Source organism: Narcine bancroftii, chromosome 5, assembly GCF_036971445.1.
Source record: "Narcine bancroftii isolate sNarBan1 chromosome 5, sNarBan1.hap1, whole genome shotgun sequence".
NCBI lineage: Eukaryota > Metazoa > Chordata > Chondrichthyes > Torpediniformes > Narcinidae > Narcine > Narcine bancroftii.
Window position 1 is genome coordinate 141,417,946 of NC_091473.1, and position 18,687 is coordinate 141,436,632.

General features: G+C 46.3%; 1 protein-coding gene across 1 annotated transcript in view; it reads left to right on the top strand.

Moving 5' to 3' along the window:
- Positions 1-1,053: 1,053 nt before the first annotated feature.
- Positions 1,054-18,687, top strand: part of LOC138764027 (scinderin-like) — a 52,888-nt gene continuing 35,254 nt past the window's right edge. Inside the window, exons 1-4 of the mRNA XM_069939272.1 lie at positions 1,054-1,143; positions 11,338-11,521; positions 11,608-11,762; positions 17,510-17,671. Of these exons, the coding sequence (XP_069795373.1) occupies positions 11,341-11,521; positions 11,608-11,762; positions 17,510-17,671 (498 nt within the window). The 5' untranslated portion in view covers positions 1,054-1,143; positions 11,338-11,340. The remainder of the gene's footprint in view (positions 1,144-11,337; positions 11,522-11,607; positions 11,763-17,509; positions 17,672-18,687) is intronic.

Here is an 18,687-nt window from a genome sequence, read left to right on the forward strand (position 1 = left end):
CCACACCAACCAAGCTAGCCCCAATTACCTGTATTTGGTCCATAACTAGTCACTAAATTGAATGAGTCAAATCTAAAATCCTCCAAACTTTTAATCTCGCTCTGGCTACCTCTCACAAACTCACCCAACTGTTAGTTTCCTTGATTCTAGCTGCTATTGCTCCAGGATTGCCTGTTCTCTTACTTCAGGAATAAACTTCATAAAATATACTGTATACTCAAGTACAAAACATAGAGCATGGCTCTTGTAACATTCTTAATGACATTCAGTCCGTGAATTCACAGTGTGCTCGGTTCTACAGATTCATAGCGTACAGAGCATCATTACTAATCCTGTGACATCCCTGGGGCACCACAAGCTTCTGCGTCAGACCCAGCCCATCAGTACCTAGTGGCAGAAGGGCCTTCGACTGCATTCCTTCCCCACAAAGCCTTTACGCTGGCTGGACTTAGCCTCAGTGTGTCTAGCAGCTCGTGTTCTTGCAGCCCGGAATGTGTCCATTGGCAACTTTCCCTTAAATTTGTTTATTGTTGAAAAGCTTATTCTTCTCACATGCACTGAGAGACAGTGAAAAACTTTGTTTTTGATGATAAAATGATCAAGACACAGCATCCACAAGAGGTAAAAGCTATATTACCATCATTTGGGGCCTGGACCCTTCTTCAAGATAAGAGCAGATGTTTCTGAGCACAGGAGGAGGCATTCCCCTAGATGACTGGACAGCCTGCTGAGGGAACTGTCCTGCAGTTTGCATGGCGATCTGGCTTCTCAGTGTCTGCAGCACCCCAGCTTGAAGTGCGGATCTCTCGGCTGGGGGTTGACCCATACCTGAGCCAAGACCAAACACCTCTTGCAATTTAGCTTTTTCAAATGGTCGTTGGTTACAGTTTAATTAAAAAGCCAAATAGATCAGAACCTTTTAATGATTGTAGAGTATCTTTTATTTTCACCATTTGAACGGTGGTGGAGACACAAGAACAACTGGAGCTATTAGCATAAAAAGATGATGATTGGCTATGGGGTTTTGCAGCGCTGCCCCCCCCACTCCCTTCTCGAATAAAAGAGGGAGGGAGAGACGAGCCCTGTTCTGTGTCCAGAGTTTAACATCGGCGCTGCGGGATCCAGCTCTCGCCTGCTTTCTTAGTAAGTTCTGCATTTTCAGTCCGAGGGTCTCCCTCCCCCCCCCCCCCCCCCTTGTATTGTACTTTGCACCACTCGGGGGTGGGGCTTTGTCTGCTTCACCCCCCCCCCCCCGACTGCGAGCTGCAGCCCCCACCGTGAACGGATTGACTCTGCATTTCGGCCGCGGAGAACGTCCCCGTTGTTGCCGCGGTTCCTGCCCCCCCTTCTCTCCATTCGCAGAGCTTTCAACGCGGTCCTTCGGCTCATCCGCTAGAAGTGGCCACGCCAAAGGTTCCTTCGGTCGCACAGGGGAGACGGCCGCTTCCTCTACTTTGAAGGGAGTGTTTTGGAAAGATTTGGAGCTGCGGGACAGGGGCGTTCGAGTTGAACGCGCCGAAGTTCTGGGGCAACTCCGCAATCCAAGATTAACGTTGGGAACTTTGAGCCGCCAAAGTTGGGGAAAAGATAGGAGGACAAACAGGACTCGCTCTTGTTGGAGATGAATTGGTTGACAAGGAGCGGGTGTGTTGCGTGCGAAGTTCCATACGGGCTGTCCCCTCTCCGGGACGTGGGGCGTGGCTCAGCGAGAGCCGTTCGGGCCGTTGACGCCGTGCTGGCTCTCAGCAGGAGCAGTGCAGCCATTCTTAAGTGCTGGTGGGGGGGAGGAGGAGGAGGAGGAGGAGGGGGGAGGAGGAGGGGAGGAGGAGGAGGAGGGGAGGAGGAGGAGGAGGGGAGGAGGAGGAGGAGGGGAGGAGGAGGAGGAGGGGAGGAGGAGGAGGAGGGGAGGAGGAGGAGGAGGGGAGGAGGAGGAGGAGGAGGAGGGGAGGAGGAGGAGGAGGGGAGGAGGAGGAGGAGGGGAGGAGGGGAGGAGGAGGAGGAGGAGGGGGGGAGGAGGGGAGGAGGAGGAGGAGGGGGGGAGGAGGGGGAGGAGGAGGAGGAGGGGGGGGGAGGAGGGGGGGGGAGGAGGAGGGGGGAGGAGGAGGAGGGGGGAGGAGGAGGAGGGGGGAGGAGGAGGAGGGGGGGAGGAGGAGGAGGGGGGGAGGAGGAGGAGGGGGGGAGGAGGAGGAGGGGGGGAGGAGGAGGAGGGGGGGAGGAGGAGGAGGGGGGGGGAGGGGGGGAGGAGGAGGGGGGGGAGGGGGGGAGGAGGAGGAGGGGGGGGAAATCACCCCCTTCCTTTCACAAAGCGGCGGCCAGAACTTCCTTGTGATTTTTAGAAGTGCCCCGCCCACGGGCTCTTTGTTAGTCAGGGATTACTTTAAGGTGGTATGTGAGTGGAAATAAAGGCTGAGACTCACTAACCTCTGCAGGATGTAACTAACTCACGGGAGACAGGGTGAGGATGGGATCAGAGGGCTCTGGGCAAGTGTGGATGTCGCCCTAGGCAAGAAGGGCCTGTATCCGCAACTTGCTACATACTGTAACAGGTTGAACTTCCTGCTTGCGTTTAATCGGTCGCCTTTCTACTGCCAGAGAAGCCAGGGGTGCCGGAAGGGGGGGTGGGGAGAAACAATAGAGGGAGTGGGTGCAGCCAAATCAGTGGGGGGGGGGGGGAACCAATAGAGGGAGTGGGTGCAGCCAAATCAGTGGGGGGTGGGAACCAATAGAGGGAGTGGGTGCAGCCAAATCAGTGGGGGGGGGGGGGACCAATAGAGGGAGTGGGTGCAGCCAAATCAGTGGGGGGGGGAAACCAATAGAGGGAGTGGGTGCAGCCAAATCAGTGGGGGGGGGGGGGGGAAACCAATAGAGGGAGTGGGTGCAGCCAAATCAGTGGGGGGGGGGTGGGAGGGGGGAACCAATAGAGGGAGTGGGTGCAGCCAAATCAGTGGGGGGGGGGGGAAACCAATAGAGGGAGTGGGTGCAGCCAAATCAGTGGGGGGGGGGTGGGAGGGGGGAACCAATAGAGGGAGTGGGTGCAGCCAAATCAGTGGGGGGGGGGGAAACCAATAGAGGGAGTGGGTGCAGCCAAATCAGTGGGGGGGGGGGAAACCAATAGAGGGAGTGGGTGCAGCCAAATCAGTGGGGGGGGGGGTGGGAGGGGGGAACCAATAGAGGGAGTGGGTGCAGCCAAATCATAGAATCTGGGAATTGAACAACTCAAAAGAACGGCCTGCAGGATGAAGAACGAAAGCCGTTAACCGCAGCAGCAGTTGCTGGACAGAGAAGGGTCACTCTCCCTCCCGCTGCTTGCTCCAGTGTGTCAGCTTTTCAATACCTGCATTCATCAGAGGATTTTGAAGCTTATGGGGCCCTTTCAGGTGGCCTGAATACCCCCTTGTAAAGCTGCATAATCTTCTCCCACCCCCACCCCTGTGGCTACACGGCCGAAGCGGCACCGACGCCAACCCTCTGGGAGGGATAATCGGCAGAGCCCATCACTCTGCCGACACACCTGGATGTGCAGCCCCTGTAAGCTGATGGCTCCATTAGCTGGCAACCCAACTCTCCACTGCCTGACAGCTGGGCAGGGGTGGCCAGCGGGGGGCGGCGGATGAGGGTGTGACAGCCCGGCTGGCCGCTTCTGTACTGGGCCATTCTCTGCGGTTTAAAATGTGGCAGAACAGTTGTGGGAAACACAGAGCGGTTCCACCTGCATAGGGGATTATGGGTAGGGAAGACCACCACTACCCTCTGCCACATATTTATGACAGGTGATGCTGTGGCACCATTCGCCCGGCCTCACACCTTTGACTATGAATAGGTCCTTTCAGGTGGACCAGGTAATGCTGCAGCAGCCTTTGAGGGCTGCCATCTGAAAGGTGTGTTCACAGTTTTAAATCCGATCCTGTTGCTGGCCTCAAGGTGGAGGGTCCACCTGAAAGGGCCTAAAGAGAGTTCATGATGCAAGCACAGAAAGGAATGAAGGTTGGAAATGGGGGGGGTTGAAATGTGCAATTGTGCAAGCCTTGCCGTACATTGGAGAGACTGGACGCAAACTGGGAAATTATTTAGTTGAGCACCTTCGCTCTGTTCACTGCAATAACTGCTAGTTCAGTGCCCCACTCATCCCCCCCGCTCCCATGATGGTCCGTGGCCTCATGCACTGTCAGGCTGAGGCTACAAGTAAATTGGACACCTAATATTCCCCAACCAGATGGCATTAACATCCACCTTCATTTTCTGTTGTTCCTCCCCATCCCCCGCCTCCTTTTCCACTCCATTTAGAAAGCTGTGCCCACCTCATCACTTCTCGTTTTACTTTCTCTTCTGCCCTCCCATTCATAATTCTCCCATGGCCTCTTGTGTGTTGGCCTGTGCTCCCCTTACATCTCTTCTTCCCTTCCCCCACTTTTTGATTCAAGCACCTGCCTACTTCTTGCTCACACCTTGATGAGGGGCTCAGGCCTGTTAAGTTGGTTATATACCTTTGCCCACTGCGTCATCTGGTGTGTTTCTCCAGAACTTTTTTGTATTAAACTACAGTCACAGAATTTCTTGTTTAACGCTATAAAATTAGGTGATTTATTGGATTGGAATGTGTTCGACTATGCAGTGGCCACATCTACAGTAAGCTGCGGGCTTCAAAAATAAAATGATGTTACTCCATTCTACCACATGTCGTCTTTACTGAAGAGTTAGGAGCAGAGCAATAAAACTGCAATAGTCTCTTCACATTTAATCCTGAAACTTGACCCACTTCTTTGGATAAATGCCAGCCACAGGATGGTGAAAGGGAGACGTGAGAATTTGTCACTGATGGTGAGGAAGTACACATTCCGATTCAAGGAAGGGAGAGGCCCCTTGAAGTTGAAGCTCAGGTGCTCGAAGGGGTGAGTACCTTTGATCAGGTGCACCTTCTCTGGGAAGTGGCAGTGTGGTTTGCATTCTGTGCAAATATGGCAGTTTCTAGTCATTGTCCTGACTTCCTCAATGGAGTACAGTATGTTCCGGTCTTTAATGAATTGGAAGAACCTAGCCACTCTGGGATGGCAGAGATTGTTGTGAGGGGTCTGCAATCTATCCATTTGGACAGTGGCACGTCCCTTGGGATAGGGTGTCTGATGGTTCATTAAGTTTGCCAGGCTGGTTTGGGATGTCATAATTGTAGGTGGACAGTTCCATTCTCCACCTGAGGATTTTAATCATTCTTGATTTTGCCCCTCTGCTTGTTGTTGAACATGAAGGTCCATGAGGAGGGTGAATTGTTTGCCCATGAGATGTGCCTCCACGATGGCTTGGGCCTCATTTTCCGCTAAGGAGGGGTGGCTTTTAGGGCTTGGTTGAGTGTGGCAGCCAGGGTGAAGTTGGGGCACATCACACTCCTCCTGGAATGGCATGCATTGGCACTGCTGCCAGGGGAAAAGAGGTGGCTTTGACCAAGAGGTGAGCCTTGTCTGCATAGTTGGGGACCCATTGATCGTAGTACGAGAAGAAACCCAGGCATCTCCAAGGCTCTTGGGGTGTGAGGGAGAGGAAGCTTCAGTCGAGGGTGCATGCTATCAGGGTCGGGGCCAATTATTCCATTTTGATCATGCAACCAAGAATGGCTAGTCGGGTTGTCCGGACATACACTTCTCCATTCAGGAGCCTCGCGGCCCAGAGGAATATTCAGAGGAACATTGTCAAGGCATGGAAAAGTGGCCTGCAGTTTCTTGTGGTCCACCATGTGGTCGATCACCCAAATGGAAGCCCTGTTGGTGAATACCGAAGGGCTCCTGGAAGAAGTGGTAGGGGAAATCATTGACCTTGAATGTGGTATTCTGGCAGTCCTCTGGGTGGATCGGGAGCTGGTGGTAGGCTGATACGATTGTGCAATGTCGGGTATTTTCCACGATCTGATTAACCATATCGGATATGTGGGGATGGGGCTACGTGTTGATGGTCTGGCTATAATCTATGACCATTCTGTTCATTTTTCCCCATTTTTTCACTGTGGCAACTTTGCCCTCTAGGGGCTATTGCTGGCCTTGATGCCCTCGCCCAACGACCGCTGAACTCACGACTTGATAAACGCTTTGTCTGTGGTGCAGTATCACCTGCTCCTGGTGGCCACCGGCTTGCAGTTGGGAGTGATGTTCATGAACAGCAGTGGAGGGTGTCCCTGAGGGTCAAGAGCCCACAGGTCATGTGCAGAGGGCTGTTCATTGTAGATGATGAGTGGGAGGGGAATGGGGCCTATCAAACTCCAATGTAAATCCTCTTAAATTGGCACTGGAAGTCCAGCCCCAAAAGCAAGGGGTTGCAGAGCTGTGGCATGACAAGGAGACTGAAGTGTTTGTAGACTGCCTTTAATGGTCAAAGTCACTATGCAGGACTCATGGATGTCTGCCATATGGGATTTGGATGTGAGTGAGATCTTGTGGCTGACTGGCCGTACTTCAAGGGATAGGCACTTAGAAGTAGTGGGGTGAATTAAACTTTCGGTACTCCCGCTATCAAATAAACAGTTCATTATGCTCCCATTTACCTGGATGTCCATCATGGATCTGGTGAGTTCATGTGGTCTGCCTTGGTCTAGGGTGATTGGGGCTATTGTCAATCTACGGTCAGAATCTGAGGAGGGCCTGAGATGCTCATTTGCTTGGTCCCAAGATGGCCACCTTTGCTGTTTCCCTGAGGTGCTGCAGGCCCGATAAGATGGCGCTAACCATGCAGTACAAGGTGGCGGCCCCCTTGGCTCGCACATGGTGTCGCTGGTCTGCAGAGAAGATGGTGCTGATCACACTATCTGGGGTGGTAACTGTCCGCGTGCACCGCTGCTAGTTTAGACTGGCAAACCTTTGTATAATGTCCTGTTTTCCTGCACCTAGAGCATACTACTTCATTGGCAGGGCAACCTTTCCTTGAGTGCTTGCCCTACCCGCAGAAATAGCATTTGGGGCAATCGTCTGCTGAGGTCAGGTTACTAGAGGAATGCAATGATGCCTGTGACCTGTCGCTCACAGCGTGGGATGATCCCCGAACCCAAGATGGCAGCCACAAGGTGGCCAAGTAGTCGTCTAGAGTTTTGGAGGGCCACCTCTAGTGTCTCTCTTAATTCCACCACCCCTTTCAGGTCAAGTACCTTCTGCTCCAGGAATCTCTTCCTTGTGTATCTGGAGTGGATGCTAGCCAGGATGAGGTCCTCTGTGTTCTGGGTGGCTGACATGGCTTTGCAATTGCACGCCCTGCAAAGGACCAGGAGGGCCCATAGATACTCAACTCACTGGGTTGCTACCTCTGGGTGTCCAGGAGGTGCCTTGTGTTACTGGCCCTTCAGGATATTTGTGATCTCTGTCTATGATTCTGCATCGTGGATCATTGGGAAGGCCAGGGGTACAGTGCATGAGGAGTTTGTCTGTTCTAGTCTGTGTTAACAATGTTAGTGGTTGCAGTCAGGAAGTCCTCATAGCAGTGTAGCCCGAGAGTTTGAATGTGTCCAGAGCATCAGATGATCAAGGGTCTATGTTGAGTTTATTCAGGTATTGCTCCATCTTTCTTGAAAAATTATAGTCAATAAAATTAATTCACCATCACTTACCACAAAAGACTGAGGTTGTGAAACTGATCAGCTTTTATTTGACTATATACTGGAGTAGCAGCGACTGATCCTGGCAGAATGAATGGGGAGCATGTAAGAGGTTGTAGGTAGGATTGATCTCTGTCCAGCCAGCAGTAGCCAATCACAGTATTACTGTGGTTTACCACATTTAACCAGAGCAAATTTGTTAAAACCTTTCAGCTCCATGGATGTTCATTCTGGGCAATCTGATTTATCTATGTAATGAATCCAGAAAATAATATATTTAATGTTAATAGCCCAATAATAACGTCTTGAGTTGGGCAAAGCAAAGCCACATCTATTTTTGTAAATAAGATCTATTCAACCTCGGACTCTTCTTCCAAACATATGAAGAGATAATAGATTCAACTGAGTCAAAAGAAATTTATTTGGTATAAAAATCGGAATTGCCTGGAATAAATATAAAAAATTTAGGCAGAACATTCATTTTGATGACGTTAATTCTACCAACAAGCGACATAGAAAGTGGGGGGGGGGGGGAAGAACCGGAAACTTGACCCATTCTGCTGAAAATAGGCAACCACATGACTGGAGAAAATTAGCAGCAGAATGGAATTGTCCACCTTTTTCAGGTTCAGGAGTCTCCTTGCATTTATTGCAGGCATTCGGAGATGTTTGCATGTTGCTGGGTGATATCAGAGCTGAGCTAAGTAGATGGATCCATCTGGATGTTCTTTGAAGGTCAGGTCATTAACAATGCAATGCCCTGCACAATTCAACCACCCATATTCTCTGGTGCTCTTGCAGCATAAATATTTGCAGCCCTGGCAGCCTCCACCAGGTAACAAACAACGCTGACTTCTGCAGATGGACTGCAGAAAGTAGACTGGCTCATGGCCTGCTTTGGTTATTTGAGTGCCCAGGAATTCCAAATACTGCAGAAAGTAGCCAAGTCCATCTTAAGGCTTGAGAGTAGATTTAGGCCAATCAGCCTATTGAGTCTGCTTCACCATTCAAATCATGGCTGCTGTATTGGGTTCAAGGGCCACGACCACCCATCCATTGAAGATGTCCAGGTGAGGGGCTGCTGCGAGAAAGCAGTTAACATCCTAAAGGACCCCATCACCCTGGCCGCAACGTTTCCTTGCTTCTTCATTTGGAGAAAAGGGCGTAGAAACCTGAAGTCTAGCGTCTCCAGATTCAAGGATAGTTTTTTATCGAATGGCTATCAGGCTCTTGAACCCATGCTACTTATCTCATCATAAACTACTCTGGAACCACTCTGTCTGCACTATTTGAAGTACTATTTTTTCTTTAGACTGACTGTAACTGAATATTTGTTCTCTATATAGTTTCTATTTATTATCTCTTTGTGCTCTGTGTTAATATATAATAGTTCAATTATTTTACAGAAGTACCTGTTTGGCTACAGCAAGTAAGAATTTTGGTACATGTGTACAATGTAATTGTTTTTATCAATATTATTTTTATTATCTTAAATTTTACAATAGTTTTAATTGTAACCTTAATTTCTGACAACTTCTTCATGAATTGATGTTATTAAATGATATTTCTTCCTGTGTTTGGGCACTCAAATGTTTTAGATACAAATTTGTTTTTATTAAACATCAATCTGTTTATATTTTGTTCAAAACTTTGATATATGATGGTTTAGTTTCTATTTTGATTCCCCTTATTGTGACCTTTTTATGCTTCCTTTTTAAAAGGATACCTTGATTCCAAAGAGGAAATATTATTGTAAGGCCTTGTTGTCTAATGTCCTAAATGCATCCTTTGTGATTTGCAGCCTTTTGGAAAGCTCACACTAAGTTCTTGTAAAAGCAAGCCTTCTGTAGATCACATCCTAAATCACTGGGGGAGGGGGGAATGTTGTGGTGAATACACACCGAATACCTACACTAAAGCCAAAATGTGCTACGAGGAAAACATTGCAGACCCAGCTAGGAAGCTATGCATAGTTGCAGTGAAACTGTCTGGAATGCCAACGGACCAGGGGGTCAAACATCAATTGTTTCTCTTCGCACAAGATGTTGAATGACTTGTTGAGACATTTTTCTTTGTTTTTATGTAATAGCCCTGGTTAAAAATTAAATAAATAAATAGAAATTTGCATTTGTATCACGGTAACAGGCCATTTCGGCCCATAAGTCCTTGCTACCCAATTAATCTACACCCTCAGTGCATTTCAAGAAACCCCAGGGAAAATCCATGCAGACACAGGGAGAACATACAAACTCCTTACAGACAGCGTGGGTTTAGAACCCCAGAGAAGGTTCAAACTCCTTGCAGACAGTGTGGGTTTCAAGCCCCGGTCCTGATCGCCAGCATTGCACTAATCGCCATGCCAAATACTGTTCTCTCTAAATTGATGGAGATTGCTTTTTAGTAACAGTGACTGATGCTGTGGATATTTCCTAGTTCTCTATAATAAGCTGAATTAATTTATTTCTAGCTAAGATGTATAGTTGTGGGGGGGGGGGGGGCGGGGGGCAGGGGAGGGGGGGAGGAGAGAATTTTATAGGTCAAATACAAGCCAGTAATTTTCCTTCCATTTCCAAATGACAAAAGTGCACAAATAGATTTATTGATGTTGTTTAGTGCCGCAGTGTTATGGAGCTTTTCAATGAAGTGCCACAATTACCACTGGATTTCTTCAAGATTTGCACGTCTTCCTTAGAATAAAGTACAAATTGGGGTCTACAGGTTTCTGATATTCAGAAGCTACCTTTTTTCTCTTGCTGTGTATAGACAACTTTAGAGGTGTGATGGGGTAATGATACAGGAAACCGTTAATGATCCTTTCAGAATTAGTGTCAAATATATATTGATTTTTTTTGTGTGTCCTGCTTATGAAGCCTTCAAACGTTAAAGCATTTCCTGTAAGCATTGAACTAAACTGTAAAATTTGGAGTGTTGGGTGTGGCATTTATTTGGGAAATTAGACTGTCTAACTGTCAAACAGGATTTTTTTTTGAGCTATGTTTAACAGATTGGTGGTCCTTGTTTATTATTGTTCGTGAACCCCTAGACCTGCAGTCAAGAATATGGATTTTGGGAAAGGTTCTAATTTCAGATTTGTTGCATCAAGTCCTTTATATTTGTGTAATTGTCAATACCATGTAAAAGTCGACCCCCATATTTTTGGCCCAAAAATCGGGTATTTTCCATATATGCTCAACCCTAATGCAGGTAAAAGTCAACCTCCCACCCCACACTATTTTTGGCCCCGCCTGCCCATCTGAGCTCCCGACGCTCTGACTGCAGGCCCTCACCTAGACCCCACACGTCCATCCAAACTCCCAATGGTCTGACTGCGGATTTACCACCTGCTCCAGCCCACCCATCCATTCCAGGTCCTGATGCTCTGAGCATGGACTTACCACCCAGTTCTAGCTGCCCGGCCACCCATCCGAGCTCCCAAGCAACGCAGGTATCGCGGTCAAAACTAATATGTGTGTAATAGCCAACCCCCTAAAATTTGCCCACAAGATTTGATTCTTGTGGGTGAGTTGCTTTTTGTAAATGAGCAATTGAAATTCATCAGGATGCTCCCAACCTACAGTTTGAGAGTTTGGGAAGCAAATCCTGTTAAATGACTGATTTTTTTTCTTTTAATTTTTTTTTAGTTGCTTTGAAACAATTCTCAGGGGCATGCCACAAAGAGGGAATCTCTACAGCTCAGTGTTATATTTGTTAATGCTGCTCATTGTTTTAATTTGTCTCCAGTTTCTCATTGTCTGACTTCTCATCTATAGATAATGGCATATCACACAGCATTTGAAAATGCTGGCAAAAAGCCCGGCCTTACCATATGGAGAATAGAGAAAATGAATCCTTCACCAGTTCCTGAAAAACTGTATGGAAATTTTTACAATGGTGATGTCTACATTGTCCTTAATACAACTCCTGATTTTTCATATGCTATCCACATGTGGCTGGGTATGTCGACATTCATGTTTTCAGACAGTACAATTCCTCGTCGTTTTTTGTGTGTGGATGGTCTTTAATAAATATTTTCTTTCCAGGAAAGGAATGCTCTATTGACGAATCTGGAGCTGTCTCCATTTTTAGTGTCCAGCTGGATGATAGCCTCAATGGCAACCCGGTTCAGTACAGAGAAACACAAGGCTACGAGTCAAAAAAGTTCGTGGGCTACTTTAAGGATGGAATTGTATACCTGGTAATGTGGATGCAAGAAAGGACTTTGTTGAACTTGCTTGGAATCTTACAAAGTGTCAAACTTTTGTGGTCCTTGTTGCGCTTAATTATGAAATCTGGCTTTCCTCACTGAAAGCTTCTGGCACCCACTGTCATAATGTGCTACCAGTAAACCACAAGGCTGAGGGAACGATGTGCTTTAATGTACAGAAGAACCTCGGTGGCCCAGATCCAGGTATAGGAAGGGAGAGGTGACGACCTTTATGACCCAGGACCACAGGGGAGGAGTCATAGGGTATGAGTCGTCAGTGGGCAGGCCAGCTCCATATATACAGTAGTCAACCATAACTATATACAATGGAGGAACCAGATCACCACAACAATATTTATTATGTTGATGTGTGTTAACAAATTGTCTGTTTCTGTACACTAAGTGTTGCAATCACGCTGCCTTGCGTACACAATGTTTACGCTTGGTGTGGGTTCTTTACTTTCCAGTAGTAAAACACGAAAGCCTGCAGAGACCATGATTGAAGTTAAAAACGCAATGCTGGAGAAACTTAGCAGGTCACACAGTGCACTTTGTATCGCAAAGACAAAGCTACATAACCAACATTTGGTTGGCTCAAGCCTGAAATGTTGGTTATGTAGCTTTATCTTTGCGATATAAAGTACCCTGTGTGACCAAATGAGTTTCTCCAGCATTGTGTTTATTCTCAGTACAAGTTCAACTGCTTAGAATCTAGATTTAAAATCAAAACCATATTCAGGAACTGCTCATCAGTGAGGCAAGCTCAAGTTTATTATCACGTGTAGCAAAATGCATTGTTTAGCAAGCAGAGCAGTTGGATATTTTCATACATAGTCCAACAAATAAGACAAAGTGCAGAGAGATAAGTGGGTATGGAGCAAAAGCAACATAAATGTCACGTTGTTGACTGAGGTTTGTTCAGCAATGTGATGGTGGCGGGAAAGAAACTGCAGCGATGAGAAATGGTTACTGTCTCGAGTCATTAGATCTCCATCTGAATTTGCATATTTTAAGTTGTGGAGAGGAGAGCGAATGGTCATGAAAGGGTGGAAAGCAAGGGGACATGATGGTTCTAGACTGTTGTAGCTGGGGTAAGGTAAAGAAGTGAGTTGCAAGATGCAAAACAGGAAATCTTAAAACGAAAGTTTCTTTCCTGGAGGAACTCGGCAGGTGAGGCAGTATCTGTGGAAAGCAATGGACAGTGGGCATTTTGGGCCAGAAACACTTAATCAGGAATATATTCTTTCTTGTGGTTGTTAGACTCTTAAATGGGCCTCTTATTGGTTAAAGATGATGCCCTTGCAATGTTTTGCATTTATCTATAACCTGTGCTTTGACTTTGTAAAAGTAGACCCTGCAGCCTTTAACTTGCCATGGCACTATACTCTGAACTTTTGTTTCCCTACTGCACTATCTGCTAAACTTGAAGGTGGGTTGACTTACCTGGATACCATGCAAACCAAAACTTTTCACTGTTCTCTCAATACTAACAACAAGCAATTCGATTGGGCAAAATGGATATCGAGCCAACAGAGCAACATCTGTGGAGACAGGGGAAAAATTTGTGTTAAGGTTAAAGGCAGGGAACCCACCTGACCTGGCAAGCTCCAATGCGCATTCCACCAGTCACTTACTTGTCTTTGGGTTGTATGTGGAAACTGGTGTTCCCAGAATAAAATGTGGAAAATCTGCACAGATGATACTGGGGATTGAGATTGAACACCGGCCTCTGGAGTTGAGGCTCTTCTAGTTGTGTTGGTCTGCTGTATGAAGTTTACCATCCCTCAGAGTATGAATATGGATGAGCATCAAGCTGCATTCAGAATGGGTATCATAATGAGCAGTGTGGAGGTCGCTAAGGTGAAACAGCAAATAGACGATGATACTTTCATGGTCTTGTCATTTAATGTTTGAGAGCAACAGCCAGCAATGTTTTCAGGATATTGGGTACAATATGTGGCAGAAAACCTGAGCAGAGCCCAGTTCTAATTTGAAATTCTTTGCTTGTGGGGACGGTGGAAACAGATTCAAACAATGGTGTGAGAATAATTTGCAGAGCTATGGACCTAATGGGTTGTTGAATATTTGATGTACTCTGTGCCATTAACAATTTTATTGGAACAAGGTGTTGTATTAAATAAACAACTTCACAAAGGTGTTGGTGAGAGATGGGCCTAAACTGTGTGCTGCCCTGTTGGGGTCACATCTTGAAACGAACTAATTACGTCCGCTGTTGCAGATGACGCTCACGAATCCTGGCAGTGACTTGGATCAAAGCAGGGTTGCTCTTTCTGATCAAGAAAATTAGAAAGAGCACTTTGGAATGTTCTTTTGGAGAAAGAAAATGTCTGAAATAGGAAGACTTAAAAATGACCTTCAAATCCCAATATTCCCTCCGTGCTGGTCAAGAAGCTACAAAGTCTAGGCTTCAGTACCCCACTGTGCAACTGGATCCTTGACTTTCTCATTGGGAGAGCACACTCCGTACAAATTGGAAACAGCGTCTCCTCCTCACTGATCATCAACACAGGCGTACCCCAAGGATGCTCTATTTATTATACAGCCACGACAGCGTGGCCAGGCACCATTTTAATGCCATCTACAAGTTTGCTGATGAGAGCGCAGTTGTCGGCAGAATCACCAACGGCAATGAGGAAGTGTACAGGAGGGAGATAGATCAGCTCGTTAAATGGTGTAATTACAACAGTTGCAGCGGACGGGTGCAGGAGCCCAGGGTTTGGAGCTTCAAGTCCAACACTGAGGGAATAATGGCGTTGAAGGCTGAGCTGTAGTCGATGAAGTTGCTGGTATTTTTTGAGGTGATCCAGAGCTGAGTGAAGAGCCAGTGATATTGCATCTGTTGTGGAGAGATTGTGATAAGGTACAGGAGCCTGAAGACACGCATTCAATGTTGCTTTCCCTCCACTATCAGATTTCTGAATGGACAAAGAACTTTTGGACACTACCTCAGTTTTGCTTTTTTTTTTGCACTTTTTTTATACCTTGTATTTATGGAATTGTAATTTTGTTCCTTGTATGTACTGCTGATGCAACTCTACAAATTTGATGACACGTTTTCATGACGGTAAACCTGATTCTGTACTAATGTGGATAGAAAATTGGCTGGCATGCCGGAACTTAAAGAAAATACAGTACAGTACTGCAGTTGTTTAGTGCATTGGCGAGATCATATCTTGAGTATTTTGTACAATTTTGATCTCCTAATCTGAGGAAGAACACTCTTGCCACTGAGGTTTCTGGGGTAGCAAGACTGATGCATGGACTGGATAGACCCAAGGTTGTATTCATTGCAATGTAGAAGAATGAGAGGGGACCTCATTGAGACATAAAATATTTTGATAGACCGGTTAATGCAGGAAGGATGTTCCCAATGTTGGGGAAGTCCAGAACAAGCATCACACTCTCGAGATAAAGGAAGGAAGCCATTTCAGAATGAGATGAGGAATAACATCTTCTCTCAGAGGGTGATGAAATTCTGGAACTCCCTGCCACAGACATTATTGAGGGCAGTTTATTGAATCTATTCGAAAGGGAGTTGGCTGCGACCCAATTAGTGAAATGGATCAAGGGATCTTGGAGAAAGCAAGAAGCCATGATCTTATTGAATGGTGGTGCAGACTTGAAGGGCAGAATGGCCTTCCCTGTTTTATTTTCTTGTCTATATGGTGGGAGGCCCACTGTGATGTGGTTAACTCCTAACTACCCTCTACAGCCCAGTTATGCAGACAATTAGAATTGAGCAAGAGAGTGAACACGTTTTAATGTGGCCACTAAATAGACAAGATTTGTTATTCCTCTCTGAGCATCAGCTGTGATGAAGATAGGCCCTGAGGACATGAGGCTTGTCCCACATGGATGGAAATTGAGGCTTGTTTCCTCTGAATCAGCTCTTGGGAATTTGCTAAAGGGGTGATGTTTTTGTCATAATGGAGCCACTTCCTGCATGCACTTTATCTTCCTTCAAGACAAGGAGAATCAGCGGGTCTGATTTCATCATTGAACCTGAGAGAGGGCACATCCTCATTACGGTTCATGTCCAACTCCAGCCAAATGGGAATCCTGCTCTCAAACCAACTCGAGAAGCAAGTGGAATCCAATCAGAAGGATCTTTGGACACATTCGATCAAAACTTCCTGCTGTTTGTTAAACATTTCAAGTTTACACTTCCACCTCTCTGCCTGATCACTTCAAAGTTGGTCCTGGGTCATCAGTTGAGGCCTGTGGACTAGTTATTTAGAAATGTGATGAGTGTGTCTGTGCACATAGTGGTGAGTTTGAGGCCTGGAGAGTTCAAATATCTTTCATAGGCTTAACATCTCTGGGTTACCATTTGTGATTCAGTTGTCCTGTCTTTACACTTCATCTATGTGAACAACAGACGGAGCAGATGAAATATTGATTTTCATTTCCTGGATCGCTCTTGCTCAGTCAATAATTTAATGCAATTTGGGCTCTTTGAATTCTGAAATGGAATCTCTGAGGGATGACTAGTTCAATGAGCTTTTCACTTAGTTGCATAAGAAGTGGATTTTTTTCAAATGGCGGTGAAAAATAAATCTTTTTTTCCTTTTCCCCCTCCACCTCCCAGTTTTAATTCTTTGTCTGTGAAAAGTATTGCATGCTGGCCAGACTTTAAACTAGTCAGAGAAAGGGGGACTCATTGCCTTGTGTGGGTGCAGAAACCTCTTCTATCTTAACAGCATGAAATATTTTAGTGTAGTACACTAAAGTGCTGCAGGAACTCAGCAGGTCCTCACGCCATCCAGGGAAATAAAAAGGCAGTCGGTGTTTCGGGGCCTGAGTCCTTCTTCAGATGTGTTGCAAATCGGGGCAGACGCCTGAATAAGGGGGAGGGGGAAATGATAAATTAGTGTTCCTAGTGCAGTATTTTCCTGAATCTGTGGTGCTAATTTTTGTAGGAGCTGTCAAGAGTCTGGTTTCCCAATTCACATTGATGTTATTTGTGACGTGTTGGAGCCCATAATTGGTACTTAAAATAAAATTGTTCTATAATCTGTATATTGTAGATTTTCAAATGCTCCCATGTGGATGAGGGTTGTCAAGGGGTTTGGATGAATAAGAAATCAAACAGCCTTAATTAGTGTGATGTCTTTATATCTGTGTTGGACGCACGTTGGCTTAGCAGATTTGATTTGTTGGATTTGAGTATAGAGAATACTGTACTTTAATTCAAGACCCATAAAATTATAAACCTGGATTAGAAAGTGTTTCAGGCCCAAGGTTACATTGTTTACGTGTTTTATTTTTCATCTGGTTGCATATGTACAGTTAGATGATACTAAGCTTGGATTGTACAGAAGAAGAGTTTTGGTGAATCACTTTGTGTAGAGCTCATTGAAAGAATCAAAGACTTGTTCATCCAAACCAAGGCTTTTATTAGCAAAAGACAGGAGCTCTTCACAGGTGGCCGACCAGCCCGGAATGATCCGACCTGGCTAGGGACACAACCCTTTAAGGCCCAGACAGTAGGCGTGGCTAAGCTCTCAGCCAATCGCTGTAAGCCCAGTCTAGATACTGTAACTATATACATTGGTGATAGATCTGTACTATTACACTTTGGTGCCCTTTAAACGATTGACATTCAGTGTGAGTGAAATCCCTGAAGCATCCATCTATAGGGCAATATCCTCTTAAGTTTTAATGAGCTATTTTTGTCCTATTTTATTTAAGCAGTATTTTTTTGCCTTTTTTTGCAGGAAGGAGGAGCAGCATCTGGGTTTAATCATGTTGTCACCAACGAGATCAAAGTAAAGAGGGTGCTGCACGTCAAAGGCAAAAGGAATGCACGTGGCAAAGAAGTACCTTTTGCGTGGGCCAGCTTCAACAAGGGAGACTGCTTCATTATCGAAGCTGGAGCTGTGAGTATGACTGGTTCAAGTGGTGGAAGGCTGGGCGCAAGTTCCGTTGTGCTTGGTCCCTTGGTTCTTTTAGCACTTGCACTTCACTCAGTTAGCTCTGAATGGTGTGCCTTCCTCCCTGGCTATGGTGATGAGGGTATTCCAGGGTCACCTATCTTGCCGAGCAGTGACGCCTTCTGGTGGCCTTGGATCCTTCCTCTCCTCCTGTAATTGATGATGGACACCCATCTTTGGCCTGGGCAAGGAACTAGAAGACAGATGTTCAGCTATGGCAAGCTGTCCAGTTTGATATATCCATATACAGCAAAGAACAGTCCAGTTTGGCCCTAATAGTCCATGCCAGAACAAATCCCCACCCTCCTAGTCCCACTGACCAGCACCTGGTCCATACCCCTCCAATCCTTTCCCCTCCATGTAATTATCCAGTCCTTCCTTAAATGTAAATAACGTCCTTGCTTCAACCACCTCTGCCGGAAGCTTATTCCACATCCCAACCACCTTTTGCGTGAAGAAATTTCCCCTTGTGTTCCCCTTATAATTTTCCCCCTGCAAACTCAAACCATGGCCTCTGGTTTGAATATCCCCGACTCTTAATTGAAAAAGCCTATCCACGTTGACTCTCTCTGTCCCTTTTAAAATCTTGAACACCTCCATCAAATCCCCCCTCAATCTTCTACACTCCAGAGAAAAAAGCCCCAGGCTGCTCAACCTTTCTCTGTAACTCAAACCCTGACATCCTGTCAACATTCGCGTGAACCTTCTCTGCACTCTTTCAATTTTGTTTATATCCTTCCTATAATTTGGTGACCAAAACTGCACACAAACTTGGCCTCACCAGTGCTTTGTTCAATTTCATCATAACCTCCCAACTCTTGAATTCAATACTCCGATTTATGAAGGCCAACATTCCAAATGCCTTCTTCACCACACCATCGACCTGAGTATCAGCCTTGAGGGTACTATTTACCATCACTCCTCAATCCCTTTGTTGCTCTGCACTCCTCAATTGTCCACCA